Raw genomic sequence first — 25,963 nt, 5'->3', positions numbered from 1 at the left:
ATCACTGCCAGCAACACTACTCTACTCTTCCCATTGTTGTCTTCCCTGGTTCTTGGCCTCTTTCTTTCTCTTCTAGACACTGGCCAGTTAGGATAGTTATACCCTGACCACCACCCAGACACCTATGTAGACAAAATCCCTTCTCCAACCTGTTCACATTCACACCCTGCTCCTCCCCCTCTTTCTCCTCTCCCCCCATCACTTAGGGTGGAAAGTTGTTAAAGGTGAGGAAGGAGTGGCCTTTTTAATTTTTAAGGGGAAGGTGAATCACACAGAAAGAGCAGGCATTAATGGATTGTGATTTGCAGTGTAAATACATTCTTTTCCCCTAAACCCACCCACTCTTCCAAGCTTTCTGATTTCTGTGGAGGACAGCACCATTCTTCCAATTATCCAGACTCCAAGCCCAGAAATCATTCTGGATTCTTCATTCAAGCTACAGATTCCACCCAATTAATTGCCACAGTGTTTCTCATATGTCTTCTTTTTATTCAGACACCACTCTAGTCCTGGTGCTCATCACCTCTCTTATAGACTACTTCGACAGCCTCGGAATTGACTTCTCTGCCTTACCCCACTCTCCACTCTCACTCCTGATCTCACCCTACTCCAATCCATCCTCCACACAACTACAAAAGAGATTTTCCTAAAGGCTACTAGGAGGTACAGTGGATAGAGGACTGGGGCCTGGAGTCAGGAAAACCTGAGTTCAAATCTGGCTTCAGACACTTCTTATCTGTGAGACCCTGGATAAGTAACTTAACCTCTATCTGTCTCATTTTCCTCAACTGCGAAATGGGGACAATAATAACACCTACCTGCCAGGGTTATTGTGAGGATCAAATTAAATAATATTTGCAAAGTGCTTAGCACTATGCCCCACACATAGTAGGAGCTAAATAAATGCTTGTTTCCTCCCTCCCTTCCTTTCCTCCTTCCTTCTTTCCTTGCTAAAGCACTGATCTGACCGCAACACTCTTCTATTTTATAAACCCCAGTAACTCCCTATTAATTTTAGGATAAAATATGTCATCTACATTTCATCAATTTTGAATGTCTATTTTTCCAGTGGAAGGTTTTCTTACATAATTTTTAGTATAGTAGTGCATATATATATATATAAAATTTATAAATAAGTTAATACATGTGTATTAAGAGTTCCTGCTCAAAAATAATTTACTGACGTGGATGTCCCATGTAGGCAATTTAGAGACCACTACTCTGTAACATGAAAAACCTTAAGGAGATGGAAAATTTAAGAGCTAGTTGAAACTTTTAATCTAAGAGTAAATAGGAAAGAGGCGATAAGAAGGCAATTACTACTTTTATTATCAAGCTAAGTACAGACTGTAAACAAACTGGGGCATAAGTTATGAAAATGGCAGAGGGCAGCATGGAGGTAGCTGAAAGATAAACAAGTAATAGTTAGCAAAATAAACATAGATAATGGCAAGATGGCTAATGTATACCTTGGAGTATGGTTTATGTTAACTGAAATATTTTACTATCTATATGAGAAAGTAAAGTATCATTGGGAGACTAATGGATGCCCTCATTTTTCATTTCAGGTTGGGTTTTTTGGTCCAAGCCTGAGGTTTCTTCAGGGTAGGGAATTTTCAGTGTGGAAACTCCCACTAATGAAGCAGTTCTGCTATTCATCCAAAAACTATAGAACCAGAACCATGTCGTTAACTACACATGAAGGCAAGTCCAACAAAATCAGTTAATTTATCCATCACTTCTGTGGTCTCCAGGCCATTGCAGAACAATTCTTCATATTTTTATTAATATTTGTGTAATACTTTTTATCTATTTAATAATAATTATTTGTTCCTTGGGTGGATTATGAAAAGATGCATTAGTGAGCTTCTTAATCTGAAATCCCAGAAAGTTGTCCTTCTTATCTTATACATATACCAGAATCATTTAAAATTATGAACATGACAAAAATCCACAAACATTAATATTTCCATATACAAAGATCCCCAAAAAATTGTGTATCTCTCTTACAAATAGTTTTCTTAAGTATATACATAACATTGGCATGCCAACACTGCTTCTTTTTGTCAGTGTCCCCTTTTGAACTTCCTTCTGCTCTCTGTATTTTTTTAGCTCTTTCATAAACCTTTTTTCTTTCTTTTCTTCTCTTTTCTATGTCACTATCACTATTTTTCCTACTTTCTCTCATAACTCCTCCCACCCAAAATAAATAAAACACTCCCTTGTAACATACAAAAAGTCAAGCAAAGCAAATGTACAAGCTGGCTGTGTCTGAAAGTATGGGTTTCATTTGGCATCTCTGGTCTATCACCTCTATAATTCACTTTTAATAAGATTTAACCCAATGGAAATCATAAAAAGCCTGTTCTCTCTGAGCTGCATGGATACAAAGTGTCATCTTTATGGATATCCTCATAAGATGGTGAACTTCTTTCTCCTCCCAAAGTAAATATACATCTACCATTAATACAACAGATGAAAGGAGATACCAGCATGGGAAGGGAAATCTTCAGTTGGTCCAGCTAACATTGTTTCCCCAGTGAGAATAGGAAGGCTTAGAAAACATTGTAAGACAGCAGCTAATTCTAGAAGGAATGGAAGGAAAAACTCCTCAGCATAGCAGCAACTTCCCACTGACCTTCTACCATGATAACGGTCTCAGCTTTTGCGCATCCAAGGACATTACAGGCATGGCAGGTATAGAGACCTCCATCTTCTTTCCTCACCCGGCGAATAGTTAGGTTTCGGTTTCCATCTTTTAATACAATTCCTGAGGGGATGCAGTGAAATGGTCATTCTTATTTTAGGTCAATGTTTGGTGCTTGATTTCTACCCTCTTCCCTCAAAGAACAAAAATACAAATATTAGTTCCTGTTTTTTAAGTTCAAATTTGACTAGCGTCAATGATCATTACAAAGAATTTGACTCCTAGTCTACGAAATAAGCCCATCCAATACAAACTAGGATTGACGTTTGCCTTCAAATGAATCATGTAAGAAAAAAGAAATAAATCACAAAATGATGAGGTTTTTGATAACCTCACCAGGAAAAGATCATCAAGAAAAGTAGAGCAACAAGTCACTACTCACCTGAGTCCTCAACAAGTGTTTCATTATCTTTAAACCATGTAATCTGTGGAGGAGGAATTCCAGAGGCTGAGCAAGAAACTTCAATGGTTTCACCAATGTTTGTTGTCTGGTTCTCCAAGTTTCCTGCTATCATGGGTGCCACACGCCCTGTTAGTATAGAAAAAATTGTGCAGGTATATATATGTTTGCCATGTATATACACATATTTATATCATATACATTTTTTTGCTTTCGGCTACTTGGTGATTCTTTGTGAATACTTAATCCAACAAGCATTAATTAAACACCTACTATATGTGAGGCTTTGCATCACCACAATCACATGGCAACTGTCCCCTGAATGTTGAGTTTTCACTAAACAAAGCCTGACAAATAATACCTGTGTTATCAGGAACGTCTTGGAAACGGTACGGAACGATAGAGTCCAAACAACAGCCTCATCACATGTGTCCAATTTCACTCATGAATGTCTCTAACTACACACCTGTCCTTAGGAAATTTCTCCTTTGGGGAGCAGCTTGGTGGCACAGTGGATAGAGCACCGGCCCTGAAGTCAGGAGGACCTGAGTTCAAATCCGGCCTCAGACCAAGCACTTGACACTTAACTACTGTGTGACCCTAGGCAAGTCACTTAACTCCAATTGCCTAAAAAGCAAAAAAAAAAAATTTTCTCCTTTGGGTGCTCTTGGAAATCTACAGTACTTTTTTCCCCTATAAAATGAAATCCGACAAGGGGGCAGCACATTTACAGAAGGAAGATGTGCCAGCAGAGCTAGGGCTAAGTAAGTTGGAAGCTGCATAGGCCACAATATGATATGTAACAATCAGAAGTACTTTTAAATATTACTACTTATAAATGCACATGCTTTAATGACATAAAAGCCCACTCTTTATGGCATACAGGTCCTCATTCTGTGATCAATGAAGTTGTAGATGTCACAGTAAAGTCTCAGAGTCTCCAGTGGAGAGCAACACACGAGAGGACAGTTTCCAAATCTTGCCAGGCATACACATGCCTCCTTTGGGGTTTCCATCTGCACTTAATGAAAAGACTCAAGTACTGGGGAAATGTCTGTGTGAGAAAAAAACAGGAACCTGCTGGTCTCTGCTTAAGTGTACATCAAAATTCGAAAGACAAATCTGTACAACAATAATCTTCCCAGGCAACTAGGTGGCTCAGTGGATAGAGCTGGACCTGGAATCAGGAAGACTTGAGTTCAAATCCAACCTCAGGTGCTTACTGCCTGGGCATGTCACTTAACCTCCGTTTACCTTAATCCACTGGAGAAGGAAATGGCAGGCTGCTCCAGCATCTGTGCCAAGAAAACCCCATGGACATAGAGATGGGGTTACAAAGAGTCAAACACAACTGAACAACTACAACGTCTTCTCAGTCTTTTTAACCAGAGGATTTTCTCATTGAAACAGTCTGGTCCTCTGGTTACTGCAGCCTTGTCTTGCCTAAGTGTGCAGAAGTATCTGGCCTAAAACAATGAAACATAAGGCAGTTTGGGGTTGGAGGCAACATCACTCCAAAGCTCAGAAAAATGAGGTCGCCTTGGTCATGTACTATATTGGATATAATCAGTTGGACTAGCCTTTTCTGTCTAATTCTAGGAGAAATTAAGTCAGAAAAAGATGTCTTTGAGTCCTTGGGAAGTTGTAACTCCTCCCTGTATATCCATAACCACAGAAAAGATAAGACTCTCCTCCATACCTCCAGCCCTTCAGTAGTCCTCTTTATCCAGACCAGGTTGGCATGGCTTATGTTTTGACTGGGGTCCCTATAGGAAAGCCTCTTTTCCCCAAATTCTACCTTTAGGGAGTCATTATTTTGTGTTATGCTATCCCTTTCTGACAATTCTCTGGGGGAGAGAGAATGCAAATGCTTCCCCCACCCAAAGGTAACACCTAAGATACTAATTAACACCTTAATGTGAATGAGTTCCTCAGAACTTGTTTGCTAGGAACAGAGGTCAGGGATACATGAGAACAATGGGTATTTGGGTAAAGGGGGACACTGAAGAAAAAAAAAAGGTGAGGGAGGAAGGAGATGAGGTTATATAGGCAAATTTCACCTACTTCACAATACTGTGTGTGGCCAGTGCTGACTCAGGCCAAGATTCCCTAGTACATGGTCTCTAATCTCCTGCAAGGGATGTATACTAATTCCTTAGTACACCCAGAATGGTCATTCCATTCTTTCCAAACCACTTTGGGCCACGCTTCCAAGGAAATTACAGGTCATAAACGGAGCAGCATCATTCTTCCCATGCCCTAGGAAGCAATTCCCCTGTTCTAGACTAAGTCAACACTGACAATTATTAATGTTATATGAGCCTCCTACCCCAGGATGGAGGAAGAGATCTTCCCGTCTTATCTTTAATATGTCATTGGCATTAGCTAATATCACCAAGCTGGAAGATGGCACACATGGAATGAGACAAGACCCTTGAAAATCCCATCAGATAAATGTGCAATGGTCTCCTTTGGGGAGCTTCAAGATGGTAAGGAATGGGTCCAGATGGCAGTATCTAGGCATTTAGCAAAGCACTGCATGTGATTAGGCCCTTTTTGAGCAGGATGTTGCTGCCAAAAGCTGCATCCATACCTTGCACAGTAAGATGTCTGACCACACAGTGTCTTTTCTTAGTCTTCTTGTCCTGAGCCAAGCAGACATAGTCCCCCTGGTCTTGCAATGATATATTCCGCAGCTCTAGGGTCACGATGTCACTTGTGCTGTTGGAGACCATTGTGGCATTCATTTTCAGAAGGGCATCCAAGCTCTTGCAGACAGGCATGGGTAGCTCTCCTAGGTGGTCCTGAGAAGCCCTTGGGCTGATTTTATACCATGTAAGGTTCTCAAATGTGGATTTTTCTGCAGTGCACCACAAAGACACATTTTCTTGCTCAGTGGGCTGATTGCCAGGTTGAAAATTAATTTCGAGACCCCCTGAAATTAAAAAGCCTGTCATTAGATTTGGTCATCATTCAGCTTATTTTGGCAAGGGAATCAACCCCTGCTACCTCGTTGTGACATGGAGGTGATCTGGGGTTCTCAAAGGTTCTTCCATGGAGTACAAGTGGTAGCAGGTTCTACAAGATGGAAAGGACCAGTGATAAGCCCTGTGTTGGCCTCTGAAGAGCAGCCTGGTTAAATTCAGAGCATTCCCCCTCGGCCTCAGGGTGATAAACCACAGCAACTCACAAAGACCATGCTATGAGGTGTGGTCTACACCAGTGAGCAGAGGGGTCACAATGATGAAATCAGAGATCCTTGAAATACAGAAGACAGATGGGATAATTCAAGTCCCACATCCCTAAGTAGATGTGGGGCCAAAATTACCCAGTTTTGATTAACCAGAGAGTCACCATATCTCTACTTTTGCTATGAAATACAAACCTTTTGGAAACAGATTTCTAAAAATTTGTTCATCATATCACAATAAGATGCATGTAACCATACTATCTCCATCAATGAACATGCATGAATTCTACACTTGCTATTTATGGACTGAGTTGAATAGTTTACTTTCTAGGTGACAATAAGATAAGCCTCATCTTCTCTGAAAAAAATGACTAAGTATTCCTGCAATGGAGCATCTATGATTGAGAAGTGATCAAAAGAGTAACACAACTTAGCATCTACATGCAGATGGGTGGAGATCCCTCTTCCCCCTCCAACACACACATACATACACACACACACACACACACACACATATGCTATTTGCTTACTTGTCACATGGAAGGGGATAATCCTCTCACTGTGTCCTATTTTGTTAACAGCTTCACATTTGTACAGGGACGACACATTTGCTGCTTGAATCACAATGGTGCTTACAGTCTGCGGAAGAACCAAACAATTTCATATCCTATGTTTGCCAAAGGGGTGGAGCCAGGAAGACTCATCTTCCTGAGTTCAAATCTGGCCTCAAACACTTACTAGCTGTGTGATCTTGGGCAAGTCACAGTGTTTGCTTCAGTTTTTTCATCTGTAAAATGAACTTGAGAAGGAAATAGCAAACCACTCTAATATCTTTGCCAAGAAGACCCCAAATGAGGTCATGAAGAGTCAGAAGTGACTGAAATACGTGCATATTCAGATTTAAAGGCAGATTTGTGCACATTTGTAAATTCCTCAGTACTGTGACTGCTATACAATCTATCCAAATATATGTATACACAAATATATGTGTGTGTGTGTGTGTGTGTGTGTGTGTGTGCATATATGTATGCTGGGAATCATAGAGGATCCCAATTTATTCTGGATTAGATCATGATAAAAAATACACTCAAAGTATCTATTATTTCATTCAGGTAGGGATAATATTAGAACTCTCTTCTCCAATGGAGATTGCAACCTGTCTATAAGTTAATATGTAAGTCCTAGGAAGTAAACTAAAACACATGGAAATGAAATGACTTGCCCATGGTCACACAGCTAGTAAATGTCAGGGATAGGATTTGAATGTATTTTCTAGATTACAAGCCTAGTACACTGTCAACTATCCCACACTTATCTCTATCTCTACTATATTAAAAAATTGTAGAAATGTAAACATATAGATATAGATGCTTTAAAATAAGACCATGTTTAAAATAGGAATAATCTTCCAACATATTTGATTATTAATCTCCAAAATTCCTACACATCACTGCTGCAACTTTCATCTAGTAGAATGCAAAATTCCTCAGATCAGCAACAAGTTTTGTTTTTGTCTTTGAATTTCCAGTGTCTAGCAGAATGCCTTGCACATGGTAAGTGTTCAATAAATGTGTGTGAATTGAGTTCAATGAAAAAAGACATTGTAAATTTACAGATACTTAAATCCAAGCATTTTCAACTTACTTTGTTTTTTTCATCAATCATGACAAATTGATTCTTGGTTATTTCAATGGGATTTCCCCCATTTAGATCCTCCATGTTTTTCCACTCCTTGCAGGTGTAGGGGTTTGTCACTAAGCCAGCTTGCCTGCGAGAGACAAAATTTAGATCGGGCCATGATCAATGGACAGGAAAAAGAACCACAGTTTGGTTGGCATGTTCCTAGAAGCATTTTAAATGGATCTCATCATATTCCAAGACCTTTGTGCCAAATAGAAATCAGACTTCCAGAACTGGAGGAAAGTGTTCTAGCAATTTGGTTGATCCATTCAGGATGCTGGAGGGAAGCAGCTATTTTGGGCACAAAACTTCATTCATAAATTGGAGAGACTGGACAATTCAAGTTAATTTAGTTCAAAGGAAGACAGGGAGACTGAAAACCACCGGGCTCCTTATAGGAATTTCTTGAGGACAGTGGCCCTCGTGTAGGAAATGATCAAGCAGCTGAGGAAGAAGCTAGCGGTAGTCATTTTAAAAACAACAACAGGAAGTGGAAGACTTAGGGTGGTGGTAGAGGTTGCTGAGATGTGTTTTTTTTTTTTCCTAAGGATGTCTGGCCTTGTGTTGGAGCCTGATAAGCAAAGCTTCAGGCATTGAGGGCTGGAGCTCTTTCCATCATTCCCTAACATCAATCAGCACACTTCCTCTTGGAGATGGGCTTTCTCACAGATAAGAAGAAGCATCATATTCAGCAACTTATTGGCGCATGGAGAAACACAGAGATTAACAATGAGCATAAATAGAAAATATCCTGTGTTTGGTGAAGAGGTAAGGGTCTCTGGCCACTATGCAACTAGAATGGCCTGAAAAGAGAGATGGATAGGTTTTAATTTTCCCAGAGAGGCAGAGGGCCAGCTGACCCCGAAGAGGACTACAGAAAACAAAGGCAATTAATAAAGTAAGGAAAGGTGGAGGGAACCTAGGCTCAGTGACTAAGCAAAACAGATCTCAGTGCAAACTTGTCAGCTTCTGTGAGGGGGCAATTTTAGCAGAGGAAACCACCAAGCCAAAGGACAATCAAGTGGCTGGGTTGTACTTACCCGGGGTTATAAGTGCATGCTTCTTCTAACTGCCAATACCAATGGATATCGAGTGGTGGAGGAACAGCATACACGGTGCATGTCAGGGTTTGCATTGAGCCATAGTGGTAGGAATCCACAGGGGCAATGAGAGATTTTTCACCAATTTGGGGTGGAACTAGAGAGGAGGAAAACTCAGGTCATGGGCAGCTCATCAGCCCTTAGGAAGGCAAGGAAAGGTTTTGAGCAGCTAATGACTACTCCATTTTTTTTAAAAAAAATGGTTGATTTTACCCTTGTTAAGGACTGTTAAGGGGTCCCCAAACTTGTCTTTATGAGTTGCCATATTTTCCAGAAACACAACTCAAAAAGACAAGTTCAGGGGACCCCTTAACAGTCCTTAATACCCTTCACATACATACATACGTCTCTCCGTGTGTGTGCATGCACCTCAAGTGTCAGTGTTGTTTTAAGCTTCATTTCAGAAGTATAAATGCTATAAACTTACATACTTATTTGGTTTTGTGAATTTTGACTAATGAATTTTTTATGTTAATTTTTAGTTTAAGTTGAACTCAAATAGAAATGGAGACCACTAAACCATACATAAATATCCCTGTGGCCACATACTGACTTAGAAAACCACATATTACCTATAGTCTCTGTATTTTTATTTATTCTGTTAAATATTTCCCAAGTATATTTTAATCTAGTTTGGGCTATACTTAGGAGTGTTGAGGGCTGCGCCTGACACTTCTGACCTAGGTTAACTTACAGTACAAGATAATGGTTATTTTGAATTTTAATGAGAAACACAACAATATTTTAAAATTTAAACAAATGGCCTTTAAAGTGTTGGGTTCGGGTTTGGTTTTTTTTTTTTTTGTAAATACGTAGTCCTTATATTTCTGAAGTTATTAAAACTTAAAGCTGCACTAAAACTTTTGAGACACTGAACAAATAAGGAAATTGGGAATCAAGAATGAATTGATTTGCCCAAATTCATATATATGTACACTATACATGTACACATGTGTAGGCATGCATGTATTTTATATATTTATTTATCTGCAAATATAAAACTATCTCCACACCTGGACTAGGACATAGGCAACTTGAGCTCACAACTAGCCATACAAATTCAGGAAAGCTACTTAAACCATGGTGTCAAAATTTGCTTATTTGTAAAGTGGACATGATAAGGATCCTTGACCTACCTACTTCACAAGGTTTTGGGAAGGATCAAATGAGATAAGGGATGTGAAAAACTGGAAAATAAAAAGCATCTCATCAACATAATGTGCCACCCTCCTCCTTATCTACTTCCACATGCCTGAAGCCTTTCTTCAGATAGAGATCCTAGTGAGAAACACTTCGCCTGTTACTACCAATCCAGAATTTCAAACTCTTTAAATTGCCCCTCTTCAACAAATTTATAACCTGGGCATACATTTAGTTATTTCCTGCATACTACTGATAGTATAACTTTATTCACTGTCCATCTTCCCATCATCCTGGTGAGATGCCTTCCTATCTGCCCTGCCGTGGATGCCCTGCAGGTCTTCCCATCTGCCCCGCCTCTATATTCTTCACACTTATGACACTGTCATCTGACCTACTGGTATAACCTAAGGACCCTAAGGTTAGAGGGGGATACATTAGCTTAGAAAACTCCCAGAAGTTGGTTTCTCCAGCAGAACCACAAGATAACAGACAGACTGGGGGCAACAGGAAGGATGGGTAGAGTGGATCAGATTGTTGCGAGAAGGAACCACCATTCAGATTTATAATGCCAGGGGAATGGAGACAGAAAATGGCACATACTCAAATAAAATTCAAGCTTCTCTCTCTTCTATAAACTCAAAGTGACTCCTGACAAATGAATGGTTTACACTGAACTTGATGTGGTTATGCCAACTTGTGAAACCTTCTGAAACAAAGAATCATTGCTAGGATGGCTGATAAGATCAGCAAAAGGTTTTCAATAAATCCAAAAGGAGAATCTGACCCTCCCCCAATCCCCACTGTCACACATCTGTATGCCATGTATATGTCTTATGATCTTAGGCTAAATTGCTCCTAAGCTCCTTCTCACCATGTTGCCAAATGCTGTTCTGAGTATTTGCAGAGTATTACAGTCACAAATGATCATTCATTTATTCTGACCTAGAAACTGATTTGAATATAATCAATATATATTCCCCCCCTCATTACACTCACTCCATACTATCCCAGATCAGCCTTCAATTCAACACGTTTAATCTTTCCTAGATGTAGATCGGTGCTTGAGAGAAGTCAGTCAATAAGCATTATCTAGTGCCTACTGAGAAACAACCTATGGAAAGGATGGCAGAAGGAATAAGGCATCTGACTCCAAAGGAGATGTAGATGTTCTTTACAGTAACTTTCAAGTAAGAAGAGTGAGATGAAAGCTCTCGGGCTCACCATTCACCACCAGGGAGACCACATGGCTCTGTCTCGCCTTTGTGATGGGGTTTGTGAGGAGAACAGTGTAATTTCCTGCATCCTTTTCACTTGCTTCTGTAATTGTCAGAGCATGGCCAACTTTAATTGTATGATTGCTTTCGATGGCTTTTCCATTTTTGTACCTGCAAGGACAAAAATAAACCAAACAAACCCAACCATCTTTAGTATGTGATAACAGGTTGCCTTTATAGAAAATAATACTTGGTGTTGATTTCTAATATTTACCACTTTATTTCGGGTGGTGGATAGCCCACGTACTTCACAGGGATTCTGACCCGTTCACCCAACTTGGCTTCCACCAAAGATTCCATTCCACTATGAAAGGCAACAAAAGGCTTTTCTGCAAGAAAGCAATTGTGGAAACCATTGAAAACCCTCAACATTCACAACGCAGCAAGAAATTTAAATGTCACTTCGTTGGAGTGGGTTGTTTTGGTTTCATTTTTTTAATTGCATGAAAAACCAAGTATGTGGCAGTCTGAGCTGCCCTGTCAGAAGGGAAAGGCAGGCCTAGAGAGTGTGCATCATGGTACTATACCAGGTAACCCAGAGCCAAGGCTTTTTAGCCAATCTAAGTTTATTTAAATTCTAGTTTCCAGGAACTAGTCATCACAAGATTGTAGCAAGGCAAAGAATCTATAAACACAAGTCGAGAGCATGTAACACAATGTTCTATGAGATCACTGACTTAGACAGCACTAATATGATTGGAACTGTCTTGAAAGCATATAATGACTTGCCAGTAAGGGCAAGGGCCAACAAAAGCCACAGGCTTTTTTTGGAAAACATTCAATCAGTTCAAGAGGATGGATGTCTTACCATGGACAGTGACATATGTGCTGTTTTTCTTGGTCATCAGCCCACTGGATGCTTCACAGATGTACCAGCCCTGATCACTCCGGGTTACATGCTCTATAGTCAAGGTGCTTAAAAATTCCTTACGCTCATTTCCGAATGGAGCTTTCAGATCCCGTATTTCAGGCTGGAGAAAGAGAGGTTTACTCAGGGACATGCTGGTAAATATTAAACAACCAGCTCCTCCTCCTAACATAATGTACACTCGGCACACTTTTAAGTTTATTCTACATTATTAAGATTTTCTACATCACTTTTTAAAGTCTAGAAATCAACAAAACAATAAATCAAACCCTTCAATTTGTAGCATTTGCCAATTTCCAAGTTGCAAATCCTTGTGCTGAAAATTTAACAATTCTCTTGATCGAGTTGACTGTGGCATATGCCTGGATTTAATTCAACACCCAACCCCAGAATAATATATTACCCAGTCAGCATCTAGCCATTCGAGTGACAACATATTTTGTCTTACTGAAAGGCATCTTGCCCTGTGGTAAAATACTGTTTAACGTTGATAACAGTAACTCGTGAACCCTTAAGATTACAGAGACAACAACTGGAGCAAGAAAGACTAGACGACAGCAGGTGAATTAGAAATAGGACAAAAGCTCTAGCCATGAGTGCAAGATGAAGATGAACTGCCAGAGAGACACAGCCAAGAAGGGCAGAGTCCAACACGATTCGATGTCACCCTGACCACCTCAGAACTCCTGAGAGTAGCAAAGGCAGCCACGACTTGGACAGACAACAAATATTATACAAGATAGAAATGGGGGGAAATAATTTTTCCAGGAAGAAAAAAAACAATATTCATTTTAACAGAGGGGAAAAGATGATTTCTGCACACTTCGCTTCACCCTCTTCCTCCCCAACATTGGATGCTTTATGCTCTGTGGTCCCTTTAAAACTTAAAGAGATTCTGAGAGCTGATCTGGCCAGAAGCTGTCACATCTCACCAGAGTGAGTCCCTCGCAAGGATTCTTATCAAGGTATCTGGAGGTCTGGTTTGCTTTGTGAGTATTACCTTCAAAGAAGGATATTCCCAATGAAAGTGAATCCCCACATTGAGTTCTGTCCTTGCTGTGCAATTCAGAACAAGCTTTTCTCCAACAGCCAGTTCCACACTGTGAGGGGGATTCAGAGCAAACTCATAAATCCTGTACCCTGTAGGAAGTAAATTGGAAAAACAGAAAGCAAAAGAAAAAAAATCTGAAACTTGAGTATATGTTTTTTTCCCAATGATGCAGTAACACACTTGCTTTTTAAATTTCTTGGGATGCTTTGTCCCTGAAGGATTTCTCCAGGTTCTAAGTCCTCCTAGGAACTTGAGAGATGGAATCAGGCTCATAGGCTAGCCTGTGGAAAACTAGTGCTATAGGACCCAATATTCCCCTGTATTACAGGCTTTTGGGCTGTGTGACCTTGAGCAAATGATTTGACCTCTCTGGGTTTTAGTTTTCCCATGTGTAAAATGAAAAGATTGGATTAGATGACCTATAAGGGTTCCTCCAGTTCTGAATCTATGATCTGGTGATCATTATTAGGTGGGAATAATAAGAAAAGTAATTGTCATCTTACCAACAACCACGACGATGTACATAAGAGACTGGTAGCTTTCATCATTGATTTTTGCCTCACAAAGACCATGCCTGCATAACTTATCATGTAGCTGGGAAGAGTGAAGCCTTTCTTGCTATCCCAGAAAATTTTTTCACCATCAGGAACAAACCTCTTTTCTGGATACTTCTGGGGAAACATTAATGGTCAATTGGCATCTCAAAGAGAAAACTGTACAAATTTAGCCTGAATGCATTTTACTTAATCCCCTCTTATTTTGTCTCCTATTTTTAAAACCATAAATTGTCTATCCTAATCCTTCCAAAATTGGCTTTTAAATCTCTTACTAGACATGTCCCGTGTGAGCTTGAAACACTCTATATGAAATATCTGTGCCTTTTATAAACAGTGAGAGTCTTAACAAACCATATAAACAACCATAGACAAAAGAAGAATTGGACTTACCGCGTATAGTGACACATTGAGGTTTGAGATGGAACTGACGCATGGGATTACAACGGTTTTGTTTTTGTTTTCTGTGATGTATACAACACCATGTTGATCACTTACAGATGAAATAAATGGAGATCTGTAATCTAAAGGAATATTTCATTCCATAAGTGAATTAGTGAGTGTCACTTGGAGCACATCATGATAGAATTAGTTTGGCACGATACTATGAAATAAAATACTCCACTTTCATTGCCATTCCTCTTATCACTTCTTAATAGTTTTTTCCCCCAGCTGACAAATATTCCTCTCCCTATTTGGAAGTTGCTGAAATCAGCATCACGGCTATCTGGGTTTACGTTTTCAAGAGCGTCTACGGCACCAGAGTAAGGCTAGTCTTCCTTCCATGAATTCTGGCAATGAAGGCATTGAATTTCATTTTATTTCACCTTCTACATGAAGCCTTGCCTGTTCTCTCCCCATCCACCCCCCTCAACTTGTTCTGAATTGCACAATGAAGACAGAAAAAACTTGGCAACTAACTTTCACTTTGAATATCTTGCCTAAAATTTGAAATCAGAATTGCTTATCCCCTCCTCACAAAATTACCCTGTATTTATTTTGTATTTATTCTTTATAAACTGATAAATTAACATATAGTTCCTTAACCCTTAGAATGTAAGCTCCTTAAGAGTAAGAATAATTTCCTTTATATGTTCATATGCCTAGCACCCAGCTCAGGAACTTAATAAATGTGTTGATTGATTATCTAAATTAAAGGGGTTATCTAGGACATTGGGCTAATTACCATGCCTTCCTCTGATTACCAACATACAGGATAACTACATCCACCATTCAGGTCTTAAAAACCAGCTATGTTGTTTAGGAGAGTTCATATTGTCCAAATGCATCCATATGTTGCTTAATCCTCAGCTTTGATTTCAGTGTAGAGGCTTGTTCCCAAAGGTTACTGGAAAGTATCTTTTATAGGGGCAGAGTGAGGTTTGGAGGTGAAGGGAAGGATAAAGAATAAAGGTGACAGTGTTTATCAAAACAAGCATCTCAGCCTCTGGGATAGGAGAGCACAACCCCTGGAAGAGCAGAGGACCACTGACCCAGAGCTGAAAAGGACATCAGAGGGCATCCAGTTCAATTCCTTCCTTTCACAGACGAGGAAACATGAAGCCCAGAAAAGTTAAGTGACATGGGGAGAAGAGACGCTGACTCCAGAGCTGTGTCACACTGCTACCAGTCATAGAAGCAATCTTCACCTTTCCTTTTCCCTTCCTTTTTTTCTCTCCCTTTCCCGTCCCTTCCCTTCCCTTCCCTTCCCCTTCCCTTCCCTTCCAACTGATCACTATATGGCTTTGCAATAAAAGAGTGAATCAGTGTCTACAGGATTTTCTACACCATGTTTTTAACTCTACGAAAAGGAAACTTTTGAGCTAGCTTTCTTCACCTCACTATGTGGAAACAACAGTAATGAATCCTTTTGCAAATATCAAATCAATGGACCTAAAATATATGAGGAAATAAATCTCAAATTAAAGTTTAAGGAGTTAATACAGGAGGATGTCCTAAAGCTGCATAATTTTAAGATTATGAAGGCTAACTGCCTGCTTCATGTTAAATTAATAATTAGGGCTGAAGCATTCCATCCAAACTCAAGGCAGCTTCTATACCACAGATGAAAGGCGCCCAGAAAAATTTCCACTCATGTGAGTAGTGCTGTGACCAAAGAACGTGGAGTATACACAATAGAAAAGGGAAGAAAATCCATCAAAACTTTAGCAAAGAAGAGAAGGATTTTTATGGTCATTCAACGTTGCATAAAATGCACAAAATGGGTGGGAAAGCACCCTTATCCCTTCGGACAGGGATAGTTTAGACTAGAGGACAAACAAAGCCAGCAGATTTCAGTGGCAAGCTGATGAATGAGTTGGCCTCCCAAACCTGATGCATTATGGATTCCAAGCCAGGCTGATGAAGAAACAGTTAAAACATGGATGAGAGGAAAGACAACTATCTCTTCCCCAGCCCTACTCCCATCCCCTCAGATAGGAGAGTCTCTATTTCCTCTGCAGCTGCAGAGGACAGAAAAGCAGGAGGTCTGACATTTGCCACTTGACCAGACACGTGTCATAGCAAGACCTGATGGGGCCAGGGCCCCACTTCCTAACTCTACCCACTGCATAAGGGAATTGGGTCAGAAGACTAAGGAAGCAAAGTTGGGGAGACAAGTGAGGCCCAGAACAAGAGATTGGAGAGCTGTCCAAGGGGAACATACTGACAACCCTTTTTCCACTGTAAATCCTCATGACCCCGGGTTTGGACAGCTCAACTTCTAGAACATTGTGGCTCATTCATAACCTTGGACAGGACAGGACATTTGAAGTACTCTGCAAAAGACATGGAAAGTTCCAAATACACAGTGCACTGACCTTCTTGGTATGACATCCTACCTTCCATCTGCATGCAATGAAAATATGGCGTGACTTCCTTACCCTTAAAGGACATGCCCTTGGAAGTTGAATTAACTCTTGGATGCCATTAAAAGATTCTCTGGCAAGTGGCTTCTATTTCATTGTCTCCCCCCAAAAGGAAATAAACAAAAAGGACCCAAACAACCACCCATCCTCCCCAAACAAAATATTTACTGTTACTTTGTGAAATGAATTGTCACATGTCTCTGTACTTCCTGACTTGAGAGAAGGAAATATCAAAATATTATAGGAGATGTTCCCCTTGTAACATTTCCAGCCAGGCTAAGAGCAGGAAATCCTTGTAGTCTCCAGAGATAGACTGATCTCTTCAGCCTGCCAGATCAAAAGAAGCCAGAGATTCACAAAGAACTGAAGCATCCCCATCCTGAAGTTTGCCTGGTACAGTAAATTGGAGAATGGCCTTTTAACTCAGGAGAAAAAGAAAGGAGGGCTGGGGAGATATGCAGGGAGAGGGGGCTATGGTACAGAGAGCCTTAGAGGTCTTAGCAGAAGCATTCTATACATGAGTTATGTCTACACCTGGCAAATGTAATGAACATTCTTAAGTCTTGTGCAATCCAACGGTGGTATACGTTATTTTGAGGTCGTTCCCATTACTTCAAAGAAAGGAGAACGTTGTGCAATTGAAATGCAAATGGAACATGCATTTAAGATTTGAAGAGCTGATTGGAGTCTTTCTCTGCAAATGAAATGCTTCTTTGAAAGGGGAAATCTTACCCAGTCATCTTCAGGGAACACTGAAATCTCAGCATACCCAAGCAAAACACTAGTCACTGCGCCTCAAATTTAATTTAAATCAGTTTGCTGATGAGGTCTTTGTGGCATAACTAAAATCAGCAGGGGATTACAATACACTTAGATGCTCTGTGTGTGTGTGTGTGTGTGTGCACGTGCACACATGCAACAGGACTTTCAGTGCCACCCTGGGTCTCAATAACAGAAATCCTTGACCCAGATAGTTCATGGAGGCATGGTACATTGGAAAAAGCATTGGATTTGGAGTTAAAGGGCTTGGGTTCAACCCTTCTATTTGTTACTGGTATATAACCTTAAGTAAGACACTCCTCTCTGAGCCTCATCTGTAAAATGAAGGCGTTAGATAAGATAACACCTGAGGTCCCATTCAGCTGTAAATCTAAAACCCCATTTCAAGTAATAAATCCTAGAAAGCAAGATCTGTTAATTCATTCATTATCTCTGATATTATAGATACTAAATTCCATATGGTGTGGTACCATTGAATATACCTTTAAGCCAAAGGACCATTGCTCTACAAGCAAAAAATAGGATCATTAAAATTTTTCTCATAAAATACAAGTGAAACACACACACACACACAGAGTGCTCCTGTTTCAGAGTGCTCATACTTCAACAGTTATACTTTCTCCCTCAACTTCACCCCAAAATCTTCCTATGCATGATTTCAATTGGGATGCACAGCTGAATGCTTTCAGGGAAGGTGGGAATGTCATTGTGGAGCATCATAAACATGGATTGCCCACTGCCTCAGAGAGAAGAACCAACGTAGTTAAGGAAAAGAGCACAGCAGACCAGACTCTGAAACAAATGAACGAGACCTGCAGTCTCTGAACAACTTTGCATGGGTGGAATTTTGTAGCTTCTGGTCTGCAGATAGCATTTAGAGGAAGCCTTTTGTCCTGCTTCAATGTCTTTTGTTCCTCTTTTGTTCTGAGACTGGGAAATCACGTGGGAAGTCAATTAGAACCACTCACCTTGAACATAGACATAAATGCTTGCGCTCACACAGTTGTCCCGGTACAGGCACTTGTAGGCTCCAGTATCATTTCCTATCACTTTTGTAATTGTGAGTGTCTTACAAAAGGGACCGTCCCAGCAATCAGTCACCCTTACTCGATTATCAGAACTGCCCTGATTGTTGGGCCATTGCCAGTCCAAGTCTCTCTGGCCTCTGAGAAAATAAATGGTTCTAGGTTAGACTATGGAATTCCCATACCACAAAGCTGTAAGCTATATGGAGACAAAGGATTTGTGCCTGAATGTTGTATGGGCCATAAATTCATCATTACTTCAAGGCCTTCTTCCCAAAGCAACAGGTCAAATTCTCACCCAAAGGAATGCCATAGGAACTGGATTCAGAAGTTCCCTTAGACAACTCTGGTTTCATTCATTCATTCATTCATTCATTCATTCATTCACTCACTCAACAAAGTGAGTTGACTGCCTGTGCAAGATTCAAAGAGGAAGTTGGCATGTCCCTTGTATCTGTCTGTTCTAATAAAGGTACAAGTTTATATTTGGATTAAAATTAGATTTACATGAAGGCATCAAGGCATAGTGACTTCAGAGCCAGGAAGACCTGGCTTCAAGTCTTGCCTCTGACGCACAGTGACTGTGTGATTCTGAGCAAATCATTTAATCTCTTAGGGCTGAAACTGTAAGTTGCAGAGAAGTGTTAACCTTTACTAATAAAGGAAATTCTTCACTGAAAGCTCCCTACACCAATGAAATCATAAATCCAGTCCCTATCCTCTATCCCTCCCCCCTTCCCCATACAACTATGTTGCCCAAATAAATCTGGCCTTCTACATAGAGTTTAATAGGTGAGGTTTTCAGGTATCCTTTTCCTAAATAGGTACTGGAAAAAGGTGTGTCCTGGTCTATCCAGGAAGGGAGGGCTAGAGGAAGATTGTTGAACCACAGACTGTCTCTCATAGATCTTTATCACTGGAGGGAAGATGGACTTCCATGGGCTCCAGTGGGAGTATTAAAGTATGGAGAACACTGCCTGACCGAGACTTATACTTAATAAGGATATAGGTGTCCTAGAGGCTTTACTGTAGGAATGCATCTGGTTCAAATGATTTAAGGTTGGATTTACCCATATGGCTCCTTTAGATCTAGCAATTCCTTGCTGTTCAGTGAAATGAGAGCCATTTCAACAAGAGCTTAATCAGTCTTTTTGTAGATTTCTAGCCCTCTTGAAATCATACAAAATTCTTCCACCATTTTCTGCTTCCCTAAAAAGTATACTTGTACTGATATATGCTGGGGGATTTTCAGAGATAAACACCAGAGCTCTTCCATCTTTTCTGATGAAGAGTGGCCTTGTGTGCCTCTTCTGCCTGTGGAGAAGTTTGTTTACCCAATTAGCCAAATCAACAGTGTGGCTACACACAGTAGAAAGCAGGGATAGGAATTCTAAAATAGTCGAAGTCAGTCCTTTATCTATGCAGAGTGTTTGCACAAGAATACTAATATACAAATGCTAAATTTTCACTTCCACAATCAATTTTATCAAGGTGTGAAGTTCTTTGAGAGGGAGAGAGGAATATGAGCTTCTAGGTGTTTAGGAAAACTCACAATATTTCAGGAACCATTTATAGGGTCACTTAGCCCAAGAGTTTCATCCTAGACTTCTCCATCTCCATCTGAGCATTCGGAGATCTAGCCCTAAAGTGTCTAACTAAACAGATCCACATCTTAGGCTGTTCATGGCAAATAGAGTCAGTGTACAGAGAGTCTAGGTCAATTTTTACCTACCATGACTCTACCTAGGAAGGTCTCTCAGTACCACATTTACAAACAAATTAGCAGCAATATAATCATGAAATCCAAAGGATTTTTTTTAATGAACTCCTTACCTGCAAGTAATTTGAAGACTCGAATTTGCCGTTACAGTAAGTATGTCTTTTTGTGGACTGAGAACTGGGGGATCAGGTGAAACAGTAGGCAAACCTAGAGAGAGATGAACGTAGTCAGAGCAATCCCAACAGGAAAAAGATCCCCAAAACAAAGCAAACTTCTTGCTTTTGGACTGACTAGCCCTTTAGTAATTTATTATGTCAGAACTGAAAAGTTACTTTTCACCATTTCTAGTAAAAGTTCACAAGCTTTGTCATAACAGGAAGAATGGGCAGATGGTCATAAACTAGGAGAGCAGCTCAGGGATTCATGGAGCGAGGGTGGAGTTCCTGTTTTCCTGCCTTGCCAACTTCAAGGTCTTACAAAAGGATATGTGACATTGAAATAAAATGAACCTTCATTTGATGAGCTCACTCCCCTGGGAAAGTCCTGGACTACATTTCTTATACAATGTAGGATACACACATTTGCATAAACTGCTGATTAATGAATCTTGCTCAGAATGTATTTTGTGCTGTATGAGCAGAGTTCCTTTATACAACCTGGAGAATCTGTGAGCCTTTATGCCATTTAAAAAAAAATATTTCCTTTCTTAACTAGGTTGAAAAAATTGCTCAAGGTAGCTGTCCTTGAGGAGGAAGTGGAAGGGGGGGGAAAGAAGGGTTCAGGGGGAAACTCAGCACAACATCAAATAATGTACAGAGTAGCTCCCTAGAGATACAGGCAAGAATTCCAGCTGATGAACACAGAGCCAATGACTCACGGCTCTGCTCACAAACTGATGATAAGAAAAGGTTGCCCATAGTTGGAAACCAGGACAACTCCATGGGAAAGTGTGTCCACTATACCCCATTCTGCAGAAGAAGAATCAAATCCTACCTCCATTTTAAGATGCACTTATGTACAATCTGGAAATTCATCTGCACAATATGGAAATTCATCTGACAAGCAATGACTGAGTACCAAAACACTACTGTCTTAACCAGTGTAACAGAGCATAAATTTACTGGAAATGATCAATATTGTGTCTGCCCATTGAGATGATCCCCCCAAAATGAATCACTTGAAAAAAATGGATACTTATTGACATAACCATATGGCAGCACAAGAAAAGTGAAGGAGAAAGGATAGGTATTTATTCTATATCTTATCCCATCCCATCCGATCCAAAGGCATAGTCAATGTGAAAAATTGTGGCAAAAAAACCCATTCTCCTAAAATCTCCCCGTGCTCCTCCTTTTCCCTCTGGAGGCAAGGTATATTCTTGCCTGGATCTTTGGCTAAAGCCTCAACTCTCCACCACCTTTCCCTAGAACAATAGTGTAGTTAAAAAATAGGAACTTAAACTTTGTCAATAGGTCCCAGAATGCATGTGGTTTTGGTTTTGACTTGGCAATGATCTTAACATCCATTATCAGCTTGGTATTACAAAAGTTTTCATTAAGAAAGGAATAATTGCCTCTGCACCAAATGTGTAACGAAATAATGCTTTCCAAAGACAACGTAAAACCTTAAAAATTATTTAGAAGTTTGCTTTTCCTAAGGACAGTAGAAAAACATAAATTAAGGTTAATACAGCATCCCTAAAGTTGATTAAAAAAACACTAAACTGGATCCTCCCAGAGAGGTGTGGAGTGTTACACTGTGGATGTACCCCTTTGTTTTACCTAGTTATTTCCTATGGAGGCTTCGGTAGTATAAAGATATTGGGAAGAGACAATAATGGGGAAAAAAATCCATAAAACTTTTTTTTTTAAAAATTCCATTAGATTGAGAAACACAAGTTGGTGTTTGGAAATAAGTAGTTTGATATGAAAAACAATCCATTCTATAGGTGCACACTTTGGAGTAATGTGGTGAAAGTGGGGGAAAGGGACACCAAAAAAAAAAATAAATAAAAAGACCAAAGATAAACTAAGTTGATTAAAGTTATTCGTGCAAACTATTGCCCACACAGAAATCACCTAAGCAGTGTTGGGGGGGAAAAAAGACAAATACAACTCAAAAGTAATTCATCCAAGAAAAAATGGCAGTTGAGTCTAGGTTAGCTTTTTCATTAAACAACTTCATTAAGGACCAATACAGTATACAAATTTAACTTATTAACATAATTTAATTAGTGTAAATTCTTGTTTCTGTTACAGTCAGCAGGCATTTGAGGGGTGGTTGGTTACAGATTTACATTTTCAAGACATAAATTGTAGAATAAGAAATGATTATACCATTACTCAAAAAGCTGCTTCTATTTTCAAAGCTTATAACCAATGTTAATTAATTAATCCTTTTGCTACCCTTCCCTGCTCGAACTCAGAAGGAAAGACAACAGTGCTTCTGTGTGAAGAACTTGAAGGCAGCAATTATGAATCATTGCCACTAACGGAATCAATCCCAAGAGCTCCCTCTCTACTGTTTGGAGGGCAAGGCTGCTCCCATCGCTGAGGAGGGCCCCTTCGTGAAAAGCTAAGTTCTTTTCTCTGGGTTTAAAAGAAAGTCACTTCTTTCTGGAATCCAAATACTCCACACATTTTCTGGACCCTAGACCTGGACGCTAAATATAAGGGGCTGGCGGGATTGGTGGGGGGAGGGTGCCTTAGCAGCAGACAGCCATTTGACCTAGTTCTCAGGCTTGGAGAGCCCAATAATTACAAGGTAAATGCAATCAATGTAGACAGATAATCTGGATAATTGAGGGAGAGGAGTCTTTTCTTTGAAAGACAAAAGAAATTCTCCCCGCTTCCCAACTCCCCAGTAGCAGGAATTATCCAGATAATTGCTTCAGCTGTCTGGATCCCTTTGCCTCAATGTAAACACTGAAGAACCTTTTTATTTTCTAGAAATCGATAAAGTGTGGCTGCAGGGAAACAACCTTCCCAGCGTGTGTGTCTGTGACAGCCCCCAAAGGAGGTTAATGCATAGAGTTTCTATGTAATCTTAATCTCGCGGAAAATGCGGTTTCAGAGCCAAGAAAGGGCAACTGGCGTGGAAGGTGCCTATTCCTGTGGGGCCGATTTTCGGGCTTACACTTCAAACAAAGGGATTTAAGTCTCAGAGAGGGGGCGCTTTGACAAAGCGATAAGTGCTTTGCAAGTGCAAAGTCCCGTAGAAGGAGAGGGCAGCTGAAGATGCCCGGGTCCAAGGAGGTTACCCAAGATTCTCCCGCAGCCTCCCCGCGCCTCCAGAAGAGGACCAGAGCTCCCTCCTGCAGCAAAGACCCCACAGGGGCCACGAGAAAAGATCCTCCTTCCCCAAACGTCCCGGGGCGTGAGGGGGTGGGGTTGGGAGGCAGGGACTCTTCAACTTGATTTCTGTCCCGCTTTCCAAGGCCCAGAGGCCGCACTGGCTCTTTTGGAAGGTTTCGCCCGATTGCACATTATGGCTATGCCTGCAGTCCAGAACCTGAGTCTCGAGACATACCTATCCATCCATCCCACTCCCTACCTCCCTCGCCTTGTTTTAGGCGTCTCTAAGTACCAGACTTCAGCAGTGGACTGGGAGTCAGATAAGCATCCCCAGATCCGCTACTTAGTAGCTGTGCGTCCCAGGGCAAATGATTTCCCTTTTCTGGGCCTTAGTTTCCTTATTTGTCAACTACCGGGCTTGGTTGGAGTAGATTGGAAAGAGCATGGCATCTATGAGTTTTGCACTTGGAGTCGGGAAGACCTGGGTTCGAATTCCTGTTCTGACACTCACTAGCAGTGTTATAGTGGCCAAGTCACGTAATCTCTCTGAGCCTCCGTTTCCTTGTTTGTAAAACGGACGTAATGTTACCTGTAGCATTTACCTCACAGGGTTGTTGTGAGACTCAAAGGAGGAAAATGTACGTATAGTGTTTTGAAACTTTGAAGCGCTAAATAAATGGCAGGTGTTATCGTTGGATGGTGAGCTCGAAGGCCCCTTCCTGCTCTGGGCTTGTTTGCCGGCTGCGCGTTCCCCTGCCACCTCTTAATCCACTCCGGCCGCCAGTATAACCTGTGGGTTCACCCGGCTTTGACTGGATGAAACCTTAGCTCCCTGGTTCTGCGACAGCAAAAGCAAGATTGGCTTTGACTTGGGTTTTCCCTCGCCTTCTCGGCCCCCAGACGCTGGCCTGGCCCCAGGCTTTTCCCTCAAGACTGGCCCCCGCGTGCCCACGGCTCCTTACCTGAGACCAGCAGGCTCTTGCCAATGAGCCACAAGAAGACAAGAAGCATCGGGCCGCTTTCCATCCTTCAGCTTTCGCAGGACGCAGGCTCCAGCTTCCAGATGCTTCAGCTCCGGCTCCTGTCCTGGGGGCTTTCTTTCCCAGTTACTGGCGCGATGGGAGCCACTCCCCCGCCTCCAGTACCAGGAGCTGCCAGTCAGGATGGGAGGGAGGGCGAAGGCGCCGGGTGCAGATGCCTCCGGCTTCAGTGCCCGGGCTGGTGCCCCTCACTGGCGCCAGGAGAAAGCACTGATCACTTACCGGAGTGAAGATTCCTTGGCTGCCTAGAGAGCTTGCTCTGGATCAGGGAAGGACTCTGAGCTCGCGAAGGGGTACAAGTGATAGAAGGAGTACAGAAGAGGAAATGGATCGGCCTGAGCCAGCTTTGCGTTCCTGGGGGCCTGCCAGGGAATCTGCGCTGGGTCAGCCCCTCCACCAGCTACTCTTGTGAGCACTCGGGGCGGAGACGTCCTTTTCTGTTCGCCAGACCCGCCCCGTCCCGCCCCTGTCCACGCCTTGCTACTCTTTACCTAGCCCAGGCTGAGATTTCACTGGACCTAGTGGAGATGTGTCCCAGATAACTCTGTGCTTTGGGATAGGTTCAATACAGAGTACATTCCCCAGTCTCTGATCCTTGCTTTGGCCTCCAAAAGGGGTCCCCGTTGCACTAACCAACAGATGAAGAAGTGGCATAGGAGAAAAAGCCCTGATTTAAGAGTTGGAGAATCTGTTATTACCTGCCTGACCCCTAGCAAAGCCTTTCTCCTCTTGGTTTAAATGGGGATGTTGGACTAGCCAATCTAAAATTCCTTCAGGTTTTAAATGTTTTCATTATTTTTTTCTTAATGTATAAGGCATTGGATCTGGAGTCCCTTGGGATTCCTTTGGCTGCCTCTCCCACTTGGAGACACTGAGGTGATAGGCAGAGGGTGAGATGGTCTCAGAGGTTTCCACAAGTTGTGAATTAGCACCCAGATCCCCTTGGCTATCTTCCCTGTGTGAGTGGTAACTACTGTTCCTATGAGGTTAGGGAAGCCAAGAGGAATCTGGAGAGGGATTAGTCTGCCTAAACTGGGAGAGCAAATTCATTCCAAGAGGAAGACTTAAATGCAATAAGGGAAGGCTTCCAAACTCATATAGGAAGAGGATAAGTCTTCCAAAGGGGCACCTCTGGGGCTGGGGCTAGGGAGGGGAGGAAGCTTACCTAGCCCAAAACCAGGACTAAGATTGTGGCTGCTGCTCAGATCAAGCTCCCGTTCTATAAGAGCCCTCACCCTAGAGTGATGAGCAGGGGGATGCTGCCTTAGGTG

The 25,963-nt window shown here is 41.3% G+C and overlaps 1 protein-coding gene across 1 annotated transcript in view; it reads right to left on the bottom strand.

Moving 5' to 3' along the window:
• Positions 1-25,114, bottom strand: part of KDR (kinase insert domain receptor) — a 51,676-nt gene extending 26,562 nt beyond the window's left edge. The window contains 16 exon segments of the mRNA XM_020975301.2: positions 2,639-2,770; positions 3,090-3,236; positions 5,701-6,042; positions 6,828-6,936; positions 7,942-8,065; positions 9,018-9,174; positions 11,442-11,605; positions 11,709-11,823; positions 12,303-12,465; positions 13,363-13,502; positions 13,917-13,979; positions 13,982-14,084; positions 14,361-14,491; positions 18,583-18,779; positions 20,473-20,566; positions 24,615-25,114. Of these exon segments, the coding sequence (XP_020830960.1) occupies positions 2,639-2,770; positions 3,090-3,236; positions 5,701-6,042; positions 6,828-6,936; positions 7,942-8,065; positions 9,018-9,174; positions 11,442-11,605; positions 11,709-11,823; positions 12,303-12,465; positions 13,363-13,502; positions 13,917-13,979; positions 13,982-14,084; positions 14,361-14,491; positions 18,583-18,779; positions 20,473-20,566; positions 24,615-24,678 (2,245 nt within the window). The 5' untranslated portion in view covers positions 24,679-25,114.
• Between the last annotated feature and the right edge of the window lie 849 nt (positions 25,115-25,963).

Source organism: Phascolarctos cinereus, unplaced genomic scaffold (assembly GCF_003287225.1).
Source record: "Phascolarctos cinereus isolate Bilbo 61053 unplaced genomic scaffold, phaCin_HiC Scaffold_9;HRSCAF=440, whole genome shotgun sequence".
NCBI classification, from domain to species: Eukaryota; Metazoa; Chordata; class Mammalia; order Diprotodontia; family Phascolarctidae; genus Phascolarctos; species Phascolarctos cinereus.
This window is presented reverse-complemented; position numbering and strand designations above follow the sequence as displayed.